Here is an 11675-nt window from a genome sequence, read left to right on the forward strand (position 1 = left end):
CAATAACAGAGCAGGGGATGGGTCACCGTTAGATCGATCGGACTCACCCCGGAGCTCAGAGGGCGGTCATCACCCATGAGGACACTGGTCTGTGTGGGAGGACGGAGGGATGTCAGGTCAGCCAACAACAGTGCCACCAGCAGCCCCGACGTCCTGCACTAGCATCATCCCGCTGTGCACATGGCCTGAGCACTGCTGTGCGCCAGTGTCGCTCATGGGTCTGTGAGATGCCCAGGAAAGTCGCCAAACAAGCGCACGATGCGTGCACGAGACAGAGACCAACAGCGAAGGCCGCTGTGGGGCCAGGATAAGTGGAAAGGAATGGGATGGGGAGAAAACATGGAAATGATGTGAATTACCCCAAATTAGTTTCGTATTTAATGGCAGCCCCGTCAAACTCTGGTGGGAATTTTTGGGAGGGGTGAGACTACAGACAATTCTCATTTTTTCTTAAAAATGTAAAACTATCTGTGATGCAGATATGCTGTGTTCTACTTAGCGCAAATAGCCTTTCTGATTTTGATGACACAAATAATCAGAAGATGCTGACAATCCAATGTTGAGGCCCCGCTGGCTCAGCCCGTGTGTGGGGGCCGCTTTCTATCAGCTCTGCGGGGGTGGGGGAGGCTTATGCATTGGGATGGACCATCGCGACCCAGGCTGGGAAAACCACACAGGAAAGAAACAGGAGTGAGCCCATTCCACAGGGTGACCCTCCAGGTTCCGCCTGTCCCTCAGCTCCTGCATCCTCTCCGCCTCAGGAGGCCTGCTGTGGCTTCCACACGCTCTCAGTCCCCCTGGGACCAGCCTTCTGGAATGACAGTGCCTGGAGGAGCCTGGAGGAGCTCCCGTGCAGGGGAGTGGGGGGGAGGGGAGGCTAGCAAAGGGTCCCCAGGAGGCCACATCCACGGGCTGCAAAGGCCCCACTTTGACGGCTGTGTCGGGAGGACACAGGTCCAGGCAGCCTCCAGGCATGTTCCTGTTTACTGACATTTACTGTGACATGGCACAAGCCTGGTACAAAGGGTCCTGTGTTCAGATAAGCTGGGCTGGGAGGAACTCCAGGAGAAGAAAGAGCCAGAACAGAGAAACTGCACAACCTTTCCCTGGAAGCAGCCCCTGGGCAAACACACGTCCCGGGGCTTCCTGCCGCACCCCGGCTCCCATGGCCAAGTGCAGGCCCTCGTTTCGGCTCCTGAGATGCCAGCCTGCCCTGGAAGGAGGGGCGAGCCCAGGTGGGGGAGAGGCCAGGCCCGAATCGGCCGAATGACCGAGGGCCTTCAGGACAGGCACCGGTGGTGTGACAGGGATGTGCGGGCCGTGGGCCAGGCAGTCGGGGCCCCTTCCCGCAGGAGGTGGCGACTGTGCTGGGCTTTGAAAGATGGCAGAGGCCTGGCCCATGTTGGGGAGGCCGGGGAGGGCCGTGCAGGCCCCGAGTGCACACGCAGGCGGCGGCAGCTGTGGAGTCAGGTCCCCAAGCCCTCTGGGGTAGGTCGGGGAAACAACGACACAGACTGGATGGTGGGTTTGGGGGCCTCGACCGGCCTCGGAAAGAGAAGCCCCAAGTGTCACAGAGGGACCGCTGCTCACTCTCAGCATCACCCTGGCCCTTTATTCTGTGTGATGTCAAATGTGAGGGCTCAGGACCATGTGAGAAGGTCCCTCGACGCCCGTCCTGTGGTGTCCTCTGGCTGCACCTGAAGGTGACCTGTCTGGTGTCACGTGCCAGTGCGAGGCTCTGTTGGAAAAAGACAGGAGGAACTCGTCCAAACTCGCGAGGGCGCGCACTCGGGTGGAGGGGTCGTAGCGGTCCCCTGTCCTCCTCGGCTTTTGGAGATGCCGTGGAAAGTGGCATTGCTGAGATGCAGTGTCTGAGTGGAAGAAAGGCCGGTCCTGGGACAGAGTGGCTTGAACTCGGCACGGTGGCATGTGCTCGTCCACACTCCAGCCTCCTGGAGACGGCGCGGGGGCTGTCCATCCTCCCTGAACCAGACGGACACTCTGCCTGTCCAGGGTCTGCGCAGGGGCTGAGCGTCTCACCAGTTCCTTCAGCCCGGCGGTCCGAGCAGCCTGGCTGCCACTGTCCCTCAGTAGCCTGGTCTGCTGGGCCCCGGGCGACCGCAGGCCTTCCTGAAGCCGGCAGAGGGCAGAGGTCCCTCAGGCCACCTGAGCAGGGACTCCGGCACCTCCAGGGGACAGAGGAGGAGCCGCTGGGCAGGAGGGTGGGGCTCTGCCTCTAGCCCCCTTCCCTCCCCAGGGGGTCTCCCCGATGCCCTGGCTGCCCTGTGTGCTGACTTTGGGGGCCTCTGCTTTTCAATCTCTGTTAAAAATATTATGAATGTGACATATGGAAACGGTAAAAATCCGTATGAAAGAATATGCAATTAACATCGTCTCCCTTCCTTGTGTATTTGTAGATACAAGTGTGTCTGGGAACTTTTCTCCAAGACACCCTTTTCCTAATGGTGTGTATTCCAGCACCCAGAAAACAAGCACAGAATCTCCCGCACCTCCAGGGGACAGAGGAGGAGCCGCTGGGCAGGAGGGTGGGGCTCTGCCTCTAGCCCCCTTCCCTCCCCAGGGGGTCTCCCCGATGCCTTGGCTGCCCTGTGTGCTGACTTTGGGGGCTTCTGCTTTTCAAACTCTGTTAAAAATATTATGAAAGTGACATACGGAAATGGTAAAAATCCGTATGAAAGAATATACAATTAACATCGTCTCCCTTCCTTGTGTATTTGTAGATACAAGTGTGTCTGGGAACTTTTCTCCAAGACACCCTTTTCCTAATGGTGTGTATTCCAGCACCCAGAAAACAAGCACAGAATGACAAGCATGGGGCCCCCGCACCCCAGCTTGTATCTACAGTCTTAGCATCTTCATGTCTTTGCTTCAGATTATCTAAAAAAGAAATTAAACTTAGAGATACAGGCAGTGGTAGGTGGATTTTGTGGCGTTTAAAATTTATGTAAAAATTGAGAGCTACATTAAAAAATCTTAAAATTTATGAATCCAAATTAGATATAAAAATGAATATTTATTTGCTGTGAGAAAAAAATCACAAAATGCATACATTAAAAAAGCTAATGACGACAAACATCACCCAATGGGAGGAAAAGCAAAATTTAATCAATTACTACCTGGCATGCTTCTGTAAAACTTCTTTTTCTTGTGTCTTTTGGCTGTTACTCCTTTATTACCGCTTCCTATGAAATTGATTTTATACTATTTCCTAAAAATGGAATAGAAAGATAACTCGGACTTTCCTTTAGTCTGGGGTTCAAAGTTCATTTTTTTGCATAAAACATGTCATCGGGTTGCATAAAACATGCAGCTTTGGTCGTAGATGCACTTGCCGTGGTACGGCTGTGGGCTTTTGCCTCATAAACTAGAAATCTCATCCACTCTACATTATGCAATTACCATAAAAGCAGCATAAAACTGTGCGGTGCATGCATAGGTGCTACAGGATCAAGCGTATTTCAGACAGAGAGGAATTCATCCTGACCAGGCATTGATTAGACCTGAGTCCTCAGGGGCTTGGAGGAACTGACCACAGACCCGCTTCCAGCTTCACGCAGAGCAAAACTTGCTTCTCTGCCACCACGCACCTGCTTTACCGCCATGTCCTGCCGCAGTCTGGAACCCAGCAGCCTTGGCTCATGATACCAGATGCGTGAGCACAGCAAATAGTGGGAATGTTCCTGAAAACTGAGACCCCGCCGGAAGGCCTGAAGCTCAGCCCGGCCCTGACATGACTCAGCTTCAACACGTCCTGCTGCACCCCAACCAGCCCATGGTCCCCAACATCACAGAAAGAGATGGCCTTGGCAAATTTTACAAAACCAAGTGACTGTGGGAGCTCCTTGCAGGAACATTTCAGGGTCTGTGTGAGGCAGCACAACTGCAGTGTCCCAGGGCCCGTGCGTCCTCCCTGTCACTAGCTAGCACCCAGCGCTCTCTAACACACTGTGCCAGGGGGTGAGGATTCCTGTGGCCCTTCCTCCAATCGGCACTTACTGTCAGATTGTGGAAAGTTTCAGCCTCAGGGCTGTGAGATGTGTCTCCTTCTGAGCTGCCATTTGGCTTTCCTTTATGTCTCCTTCTGAGCTGCCATTCAGCTTTCCTTTTCCATTGATTTCCTATTCATATGTTTTGCCCATTTTCCTCTCCAGTTCTTTGATTTTTTCTCAGTCATTTGCAGGACTTCCTTGTGCATTCTGCACAGTAAAACGCTGCAGTTATACACATGGCAAATATTTTCCTCCAGTCTGGCTTGTCTTTCATCTCTGTAGCAGACGTAACTTTAATAACCTTAGGACTTACCTCAAGGTATTATCCCATGTTTTCTTTTACAGGCTTTGAAAGTTTTGCTTTTCATATTTTAAGCCTTTTAATCTACCTGGAATCAACTGTGTGTGGTGTGAGGTAGGGACCTTCATTTATATGTCTTTTCCATGTGGATAAAAAGTTCCAGTTGTTCAGCATGTTTCCCCACAAACGTTCTTGCCGCTGTGCTGTCGCCCGGCTTTTCTGCTTCTGTTTCTGGTCCGTTTCTGGGCTCTCTCTTCTGCTGACCACCTGGGTTGGCCCTATGACAGAGCCTCACGCTCTCAATTACAATGGCTCACAAAAGAGTGGCTAAGACCTACCAGGCCAGCTGTTGCACTTTGCGCATCTTTCTCCCAATCTCTTGAGCTTTTCTTTAATCTCTGTCTGTCGTCTGTATCATCTTGTCATTCCTGGTATTAATTGCTGCTTTTCTCATTTTTTTCTTCTTCAATCCTGTGAGAAGTTTATCTATTTTACGGCATTTTCCCCAAAGAGCCAGTTCTACTTTTTTTGGTTATTTCCAGTTTCCCTTTATTTCCTAGTTTATGAATTTCTATTCTTTATTTTTATCTTCTGATTTCTTTAGGTTGTTTCTGTTTCTTGATTTGGACGCCTGACTTATCTGTTTTTATTTTTCTTCTTGTCTCATAAATGCATTTGAGGCTACAGGCTTCTCTCCGTGGACTCTTTTAGCTACATTTTTTAGTTATAGCACCTAACGTGTTTATAGTTTTTCAGTTCTAAATATTCTGTATTTTTGTTGTGGTTTGCTCTTTAACCCACAAGTTGTTTAGGAGTGCATTTAAAAAATTTATATTCGTTTATATAATACTCTGGTCATTGTTGATTCTAATTTCATTGCCTTGTAGCCAAAAAGGGCAGGCTCTGTTGTTTAGGTTCTGTGAAATTTCCTGCGTTGCTGGTATGTAGTCAATTTTTGTGAGCATTCCATGTGTACTTTAAACGAGTGTGATTCTTTAGTTGTTAGGACAGGGTCTTTACATATTTTACAGTTTTTGTTTCCAAAAATTCTGTGTTGGTGTGAACTTTTGACACTATCTCTGTTTCTCGTAGAGAAATGTTAGCACCCCATTGTGACCGTGGATTGGCCGAGACCCCTTGCTTTTCAGTGTACTCTGGCTTTGTGTATTTGGGGGCAGGACCCCTTCAGACTCATGAATATTTATTCTCTTGGTAGATTGCTCCTTCATTTGTTTGGGTGCTGGCTCCCTTGTCATCCCTGTTGATGCTTTTAGCCTTAAATGATGTTTTTGTCCAAGAGCCTTCTTTATTTGCTTATAAAATGTATTTACTATTTCTTCCTACCTCACTTTTATTTCCTGTTCCCCATAGATCAGTATTCTCATGTGCCGAGTGTGCATTTTTTTTTGGTTTGTTTGTTTAAACACATGCAAAGGAGTATAATTTTGTTTTGTATGAATTTAGCACCATTTAAATATCCACTAAATGGAACTTTCTTTTCCCTCCTCATTTAAAAATTGAGCTATTAGTGTTTTTACAGTCGATAGTTAGTTAACTTTGCTGAGATATTTAATTGATCGCTGTGCTAATCATTGTTGCTTGTATCTCAAGCTTCCTTCTGGGTTCACATGTAGTTCTGCTGAAATTCATCCTCTAAAACTTCCTTTAATGAAGGTCTGCGAGTGCTAGACTCTCACTGTGGGTCTCACGTCTGTGATGTCTTTATTTTGCCTACCATATTTTATGGAGATTGAGCTCAGTATAACATTCTAGGGTGAATGTTATTTTTCCTCAGTTTGTTAAAGACTCCAGCTCATCGTCTCTGGAATTTAGTGTGCTATTGAGAAATCTGCTGGCAGTCTATTTCACTTCCTTTGTAGGTGATGTGTCTCTTCTTTCTGGTAGTTTTTACTCTTTTTCTCTCTGTTCTGGATATTCTGCCACTTGCTATAAACTAGGAGTGCGGGTCTCTATTTTGCTCATTACTTGGTTTTAATTTAGATCTGAGATCTCATGTCTTTTCTATTCTGAAGAATTCAGAGCTCTTAAGTTGCCTTTTTTGTCCATTTTTTATTTACTTATTTTTTACTTGTGAATTAACTTGTATAAGCCATTTTTAAAATTGCTTTTCTCTTGGGACTCCTGTTACATATACTGGAGCCTTTTGATCTGTTGTCCAGGTGTATTAACTTCACGTGTGTGTTTGTGTGTGTGGCTGTTTCTTTTTGTTTTTCAGAGCTGCTGCACTCTGGTCAGTTTCCTCAATACCATTTTATTTTTAGATATAGGCTGGAGACTCTGAATTTATTCTTAACACCTCAATTTTCTCTTTCAATTTTTTTACGTTTTCTTTGATTTTTATCATTACTGCCTTCCAGTATACTAAGTCTTTCTTCTACTATGTCAAGTCTAAATTTATCCTGTCTATTGAGTTTTTATTTACTATAGTATTTCTCTTCAAGATTCATAATTATTTCTATTTTATATCTTCTTTCTAAATGTCCTGGCCAGTTCTAATTTTATAATTTCTTTTTCTTTTTAATCTTAGGAATCTTCATCACACTGCTGTGATTGAAAAGTATTTGGCAGACGATTTGTTATCTGGAATTAATTCCTATACCAATTGTTCATTTTCAGTCTGTCTTCATGTGATAGTTCTTTGGGTAACTTGGAACGTGGGCTTGCTAGCTCATGTTAAGGTGAGGACATGGTGTCTATGCATTTTCATCCTTCTCTGTCACCATGTTGTTATCATCTCTGTCTAGCAGTTTTTTATAGCCCCACCTCTCATTGCAGGTCCCAGCTTCTGTTCTGCAGGCATGCACAGGGAGTCACACATGAAGCCACCCTATGAGAAGACAGCTGTCTCATCTTCCACTCTGAGGGTTGCTTCTGTGTCTCTTGTCTTCCTAGGCCCATGGATGCATCTGGAGGGTTTCTGAGCCTCCTTTCTGGAGTCAGAGAAACCCCAGTCGACCCTCCCCAGGAGCTGGATCCTGGACCTCCTCTTCCTGCCTCTGGACCTGGAATCAGTGGCCATGACTACAGTCACCTCGGCAGTGTGGGCCTCTCCTCCATTCCTGATTTTATGCATGTAAGTGTGTATGCATGCATATGTGTACATGTGTATATGTGTATACACACATGCACACAGACACACAAGTTTTGGTTTTCTCCCTCTTTATCTAACCCATCACTGCTCTGTGTGTAGAGCAAAGAGGGTCCTTATTATACCCTTTCTCGGGAGTGTGGATGCCCTCTTCAAATGCACATGTGCCATGTTGCACACATGGTGGATCTCTCTTTGTCCATGATGAACTTGAGGGTAAATAATGTGCCCAGGGATGCAGGAAGGTCAGCTGAGATGCAGGCCCATAGCTCTCTGACTCCAGCCCACACCCTCTCTGGCAATGAGGATGTCAAGCAGCTGGGGAGCTGGTGATGGACAGTTGCAGGGCTTCCACTACCCCTTGGTGGCTGCACACACAGGAGGTCTTCACGCCCTTTGCCTGACTCATTTCCCTCCCAGGAAAAGTCTGCAAATCTGTGCCTCTGGACAGTGGCCCTGTCCTGATGATCCTTTGGGGATTTAACAGGCTGTTATTTAACAACTTCCAACAATAATGACATTTTATCTGCTCCACTGCAGAACTGGCCACAGTTCATGGCCAGGAAGGGATTGGTCGGTGTCTGTGCCAAGTTCCCAGGGGTTCCCTGAGCTGAGCGGTATAAAGGACAGCGGTGTGAGGAGCTGGTGCAGCCTGTTCCAGCCCAGCAAGTGACCTGCGAGGTGGCCGTGAGTGCAGAACCCGGAGATGAAGACCCTGCTCCTGACCTTTGGCCTTGGCCTCATCACTGCCTTGCAGGCCCAGGACCCCACAGCCTCAGATGAGAAGAATCAGGATGTGAGGCTCACATGGGCAGGTTGGGCTGGAGGAGGCTCTGGGAGAGGCTGAGACTTCTGGCTGGAGACCCTGCCCCGAGGGGATGGTCAGACAGAGCAAATGGAGTCTGGGCCAGCTGGTCCTGGGTGCAGAGGACTGGGCTGGGATGTTGGTATTTGGTGACTCCACCTTTCCCTTGTGAGTCAGTCCTGTGGTCCTGGCCAACCTGTAGGAGCTGGGAGCCAGCAACTGAGTGGGTCTGGTGAGGGCACTGGGCATTTTCAGGGTGGGCTAGGGATTGTAGGACTGTAGTTCTTGGGGTAGGGCAGAGTCTAGGGTCTGCAGACCAAGGAAGGGGAGGCTCTGGAGGGGACTACCTGAGCTCTGATGGAGAGGAACCTTCTCCAGTTGTCAGGCACGTGGTATCTGAAGGCCGTGACAGCAGACAAGGAGATTCTCAAGCAGAAGCCAGAGTATGTGGCTCCTGTGTCCCTCACGATCCTGGAGGGGGGCAACCTGGAGGTCAAGTACTCCATACCGTGAGTGTCTGTGGGTCTGGGTCAGGCCCACTATCTTCTTCTGCCTTCTCTTTCCCATTCGGCAGAGCTGATGGCTGCAGGGTGGGGGGAGACCACACCGGAGCCCTTCTCAGCCCCTTCTGCAGCAGTGATCACCTGGCATCTCTGAGGGCACACTGTGCCACCACGAGTGTCTTGTCTGAGGAGGGGCCACACAGGGGAGAGAGGCCCCGGATCAGAACTCATGGGCTTCGGGGGCAGTGCTGGTACCCCCTTCTACCCCCGACTGGGAAACAGGTGCTCCACATCCAGACCAGAGACAGGACGCAGGCTGGGCCTCACGAATCTGGGCCTATAACCCTCGTGGGACAAGGCTGGAAGAATGACCAAGATGGGGACAATAGACATCAGGGAGATGGCTTGGCAGGCATTGGCAAAGACTGCTTTGAAATCCCTGTGTGACTTCCCACCTGTGCAGCTCACACCTGTGTGACTTCCCACCTGTGTGTCTCCCACCTGTGTGCTTCATACCTGTGCAGCTCACACCTATGCATCTCACACCTGTGTGACTTCCCACCTGTGCAGCTCACACCTGTACAACTTTCCACCTGTTGACTTCCCACCTGTGCAGCTCACACCTGTATACCTTCCCACCTGTGTGGCTCCCACCTGTGCAGCTCACACCTGTGCAGCTCACACCTATGCGTCTCACACCCGTGTGACTTCCCACCTGTGTGGCTCCCACCTGTGCAGCTCACACCTGTGCAGCTCACACCTATGCGTCTCACACCCGTGTGACTTCCCACCTGTGTGGCTCCCACCTGTGCAGCTCACACCTGTGCAGCTCACACCTATGCGTCTCACACCCTTGTGACTTCCCACCTGTGCAGCTCACACTTGTACAACTTTCCACCTGTTGACTTCCCACCTGTGCAGCTCACACCTGTATACCTTCCCACCTGTGTGGCTCCCACCTGTGTGCTTCACATCTGTGCAGCTCCCACCTACGCATCTCACACCTGTATGACTTCCCACCTATGTGGTTCCCACCTGTACGACTTCCCACCGTGCAGCTTCCCACCTGTGCAGCTTCCACCTGTGTGCTTCGCATCTGTGCAGTTGAGACCTGTATGACTTCTCGCCCATGTAGATCCCACCTGTACAACTTCTCACCTGTCTGTCTTCCCACCCTAGTGTCATGGCAGTGCCTGACCTCTGGTCCTGGGGGCCAACCCTTAGGGAGCCATGACCCTGACGTTCGCATTTTTTTTCCCACGAGCCCCTAACTCAACCTTTCCCTCCCTGGAGCGGCTGACAGTGGATGTGGGGTTCGTCCCTGAACATCTCGTGAAGGAAAAGGCCAACTGGAGCAGCCCCAGCAGGACAAGGTTCAGTCGCAGTGGGCTCGGGTCAGGCCATGGCCACAGACAGCACCTGAAAGCAGGAGGCCCCGGACCCCCGTGGTAGTGAGCGAGGGTGGGCTAGGAGGGCAGCCACCAGGAGTGGTCCAGAGCACCTGGGAGCAGGTGTGTGTGGCATGGAGGGCCCCGCTGGGGCCAGCTCTTGAGATGAGGAGAAGCTCGTTCCTCCATTTCCACAGCCGCTGCAGCTCCTGGCTGCCTTCATAGGGCATGGCGGATGGCTGCTCGGGGCAGGGGGCAGGGGCACAGACCAGGGCCACTTTACCACGTAGGTTCTGTTTTCCAGGAAAGCAGACCAGTGCCAGGACGTGAAAGTCGTCCTGGAGAAAACTGATGAGCCAGGCAAATACACAATCGGTAAGTCCTGGAGCCCAAAACACATGCTGGGGGCGGGGGTCGCTGGCACTTTTTGGGGTGGGATTTTGGCCTGAGAAGCTTTTCATTCCTTTCTGACCCCATTAAATACCCACCCTTCCCTCCCACCGGTCAACTTGCCTTAAAGACACAAGCACCTGACACCAAATACCTGCCATGGTGGATGTGTCCCCAGGGCCTGGGCTGTCCAGGGCTTGGTTACAGCTGTATCCCTGGCAGGGTGCCAGGAACATACTCATGTTTGGCTGGTTGGGGCTGAGCACCCCAAGCTCCAACTCTGCAAACCTTGCACTCCAAAACCTCCCTGTGACTCACTGGTTGGGGATGTGACCAGCCCTCAGGTGTGCTGGGTCCTTGGGAGGTGGGGACCACTGGGCCGGGGCTTGGGCTTGGTGGAGAAGCTGGGTCAGAGAGCTCTGGGTGGCTGGAGGGTGGGGAAGCTGAGGTGTGTGCCAGGCCGGTGCTGGGCCATCTCCTCGGGTCCTTTCTGAATGATCAGGTGGCTTATTCAGGACCTGTGTTGCTGTCCTGCAGATGGGGGCAAGCATGTGGTGTACATCACGGGCTCGCGCGTGAAGGATCACTTCCTTATCTACTGTGAAGGCGAGCTGCAGGGGCAGCAGATCCACGTGCTGAAACTCATGGGTGAGAGTCATGTCATCCCATTGCTGCAGGAGTGTCCAGCAGGGAAGGGGAGCGGGTATGTGGACAGCAGCGTGCATGGAAAGGCAGTTCCAACTCCTGGGGCTGGACTCCAGGTGAGGTGGCACAAGCAGACACTGGAGTGACAGGACAGCTCCTATGTGAAGCCGAGAGGCCCCTGGAAGGCCCTCCGAGTTCTCCCCACGCCCAGGAGTGTGCAAACGGCAGAGTCGTGGGGACAGGCCTACTGCCCTGGTGCCCCAGGGAGATGTGTTTCCTCCAGGGCCGGGCTGGTCCTGCGAGCAGACAGCATCTCCTGCCCGTCCGGCTCTGCTGCCACGGCAGCCGCAGGCGCCCCAGCTCCCAGCGCTCATCAGTCCTGCGGGCTGGGCTGGACGTGCCAGCAACTTCCCCGCTCTGCCTCTCACACTCGTGTCCCGTCCTGGTCTCCCCTTCAGGCAGAGACCCTGAAGACAACCAGGAAGCCATGGAGGACTTCGAGCAGGCCGCCGCAGCCAGAGGAC

The 11675-nt window shown here is 51.1% G+C and overlaps 1 protein-coding gene across 1 annotated transcript in view; it reads left to right on the plus strand.

Annotated features, from left to right (window-relative positions):
- Positions 1–8126: 8126 nt before the first annotated feature.
- LCN1 (lipocalin 1) overlaps positions 8127–11675 on the plus strand; it is a gene marked incomplete at its 3' end in the record, with an annotated part of 24598 nt that continues 21049 nt past the window's right edge. Inside the window, exons 1-5 of the mRNA XM_008594418.1 lie at positions 8127–8216; positions 8604–8734; positions 10421–10491; positions 11044–11154; positions 11610–11672. Coding sequence (XP_008592640.1) covers positions 8127–8216; positions 8604–8734; positions 10421–10491; positions 11044–11154; positions 11610–11672 — 466 coding nt within the window. The remainder of the gene's footprint in view (positions 8217–8603; positions 8735–10420; positions 10492–11043; positions 11155–11609; positions 11673–11675) is intronic.

The sequence above is a fragment of the Galeopterus variegatus genome, unplaced genomic scaffold (assembly GCF_000696425.1).
Source record: "Galeopterus variegatus unplaced genomic scaffold, G_variegatus-3.0.2 Scaffold10754, whole genome shotgun sequence".
Taxonomy (NCBI): Eukaryota; Metazoa; Chordata; class Mammalia; order Dermoptera; family Cynocephalidae; genus Galeopterus; species Galeopterus variegatus.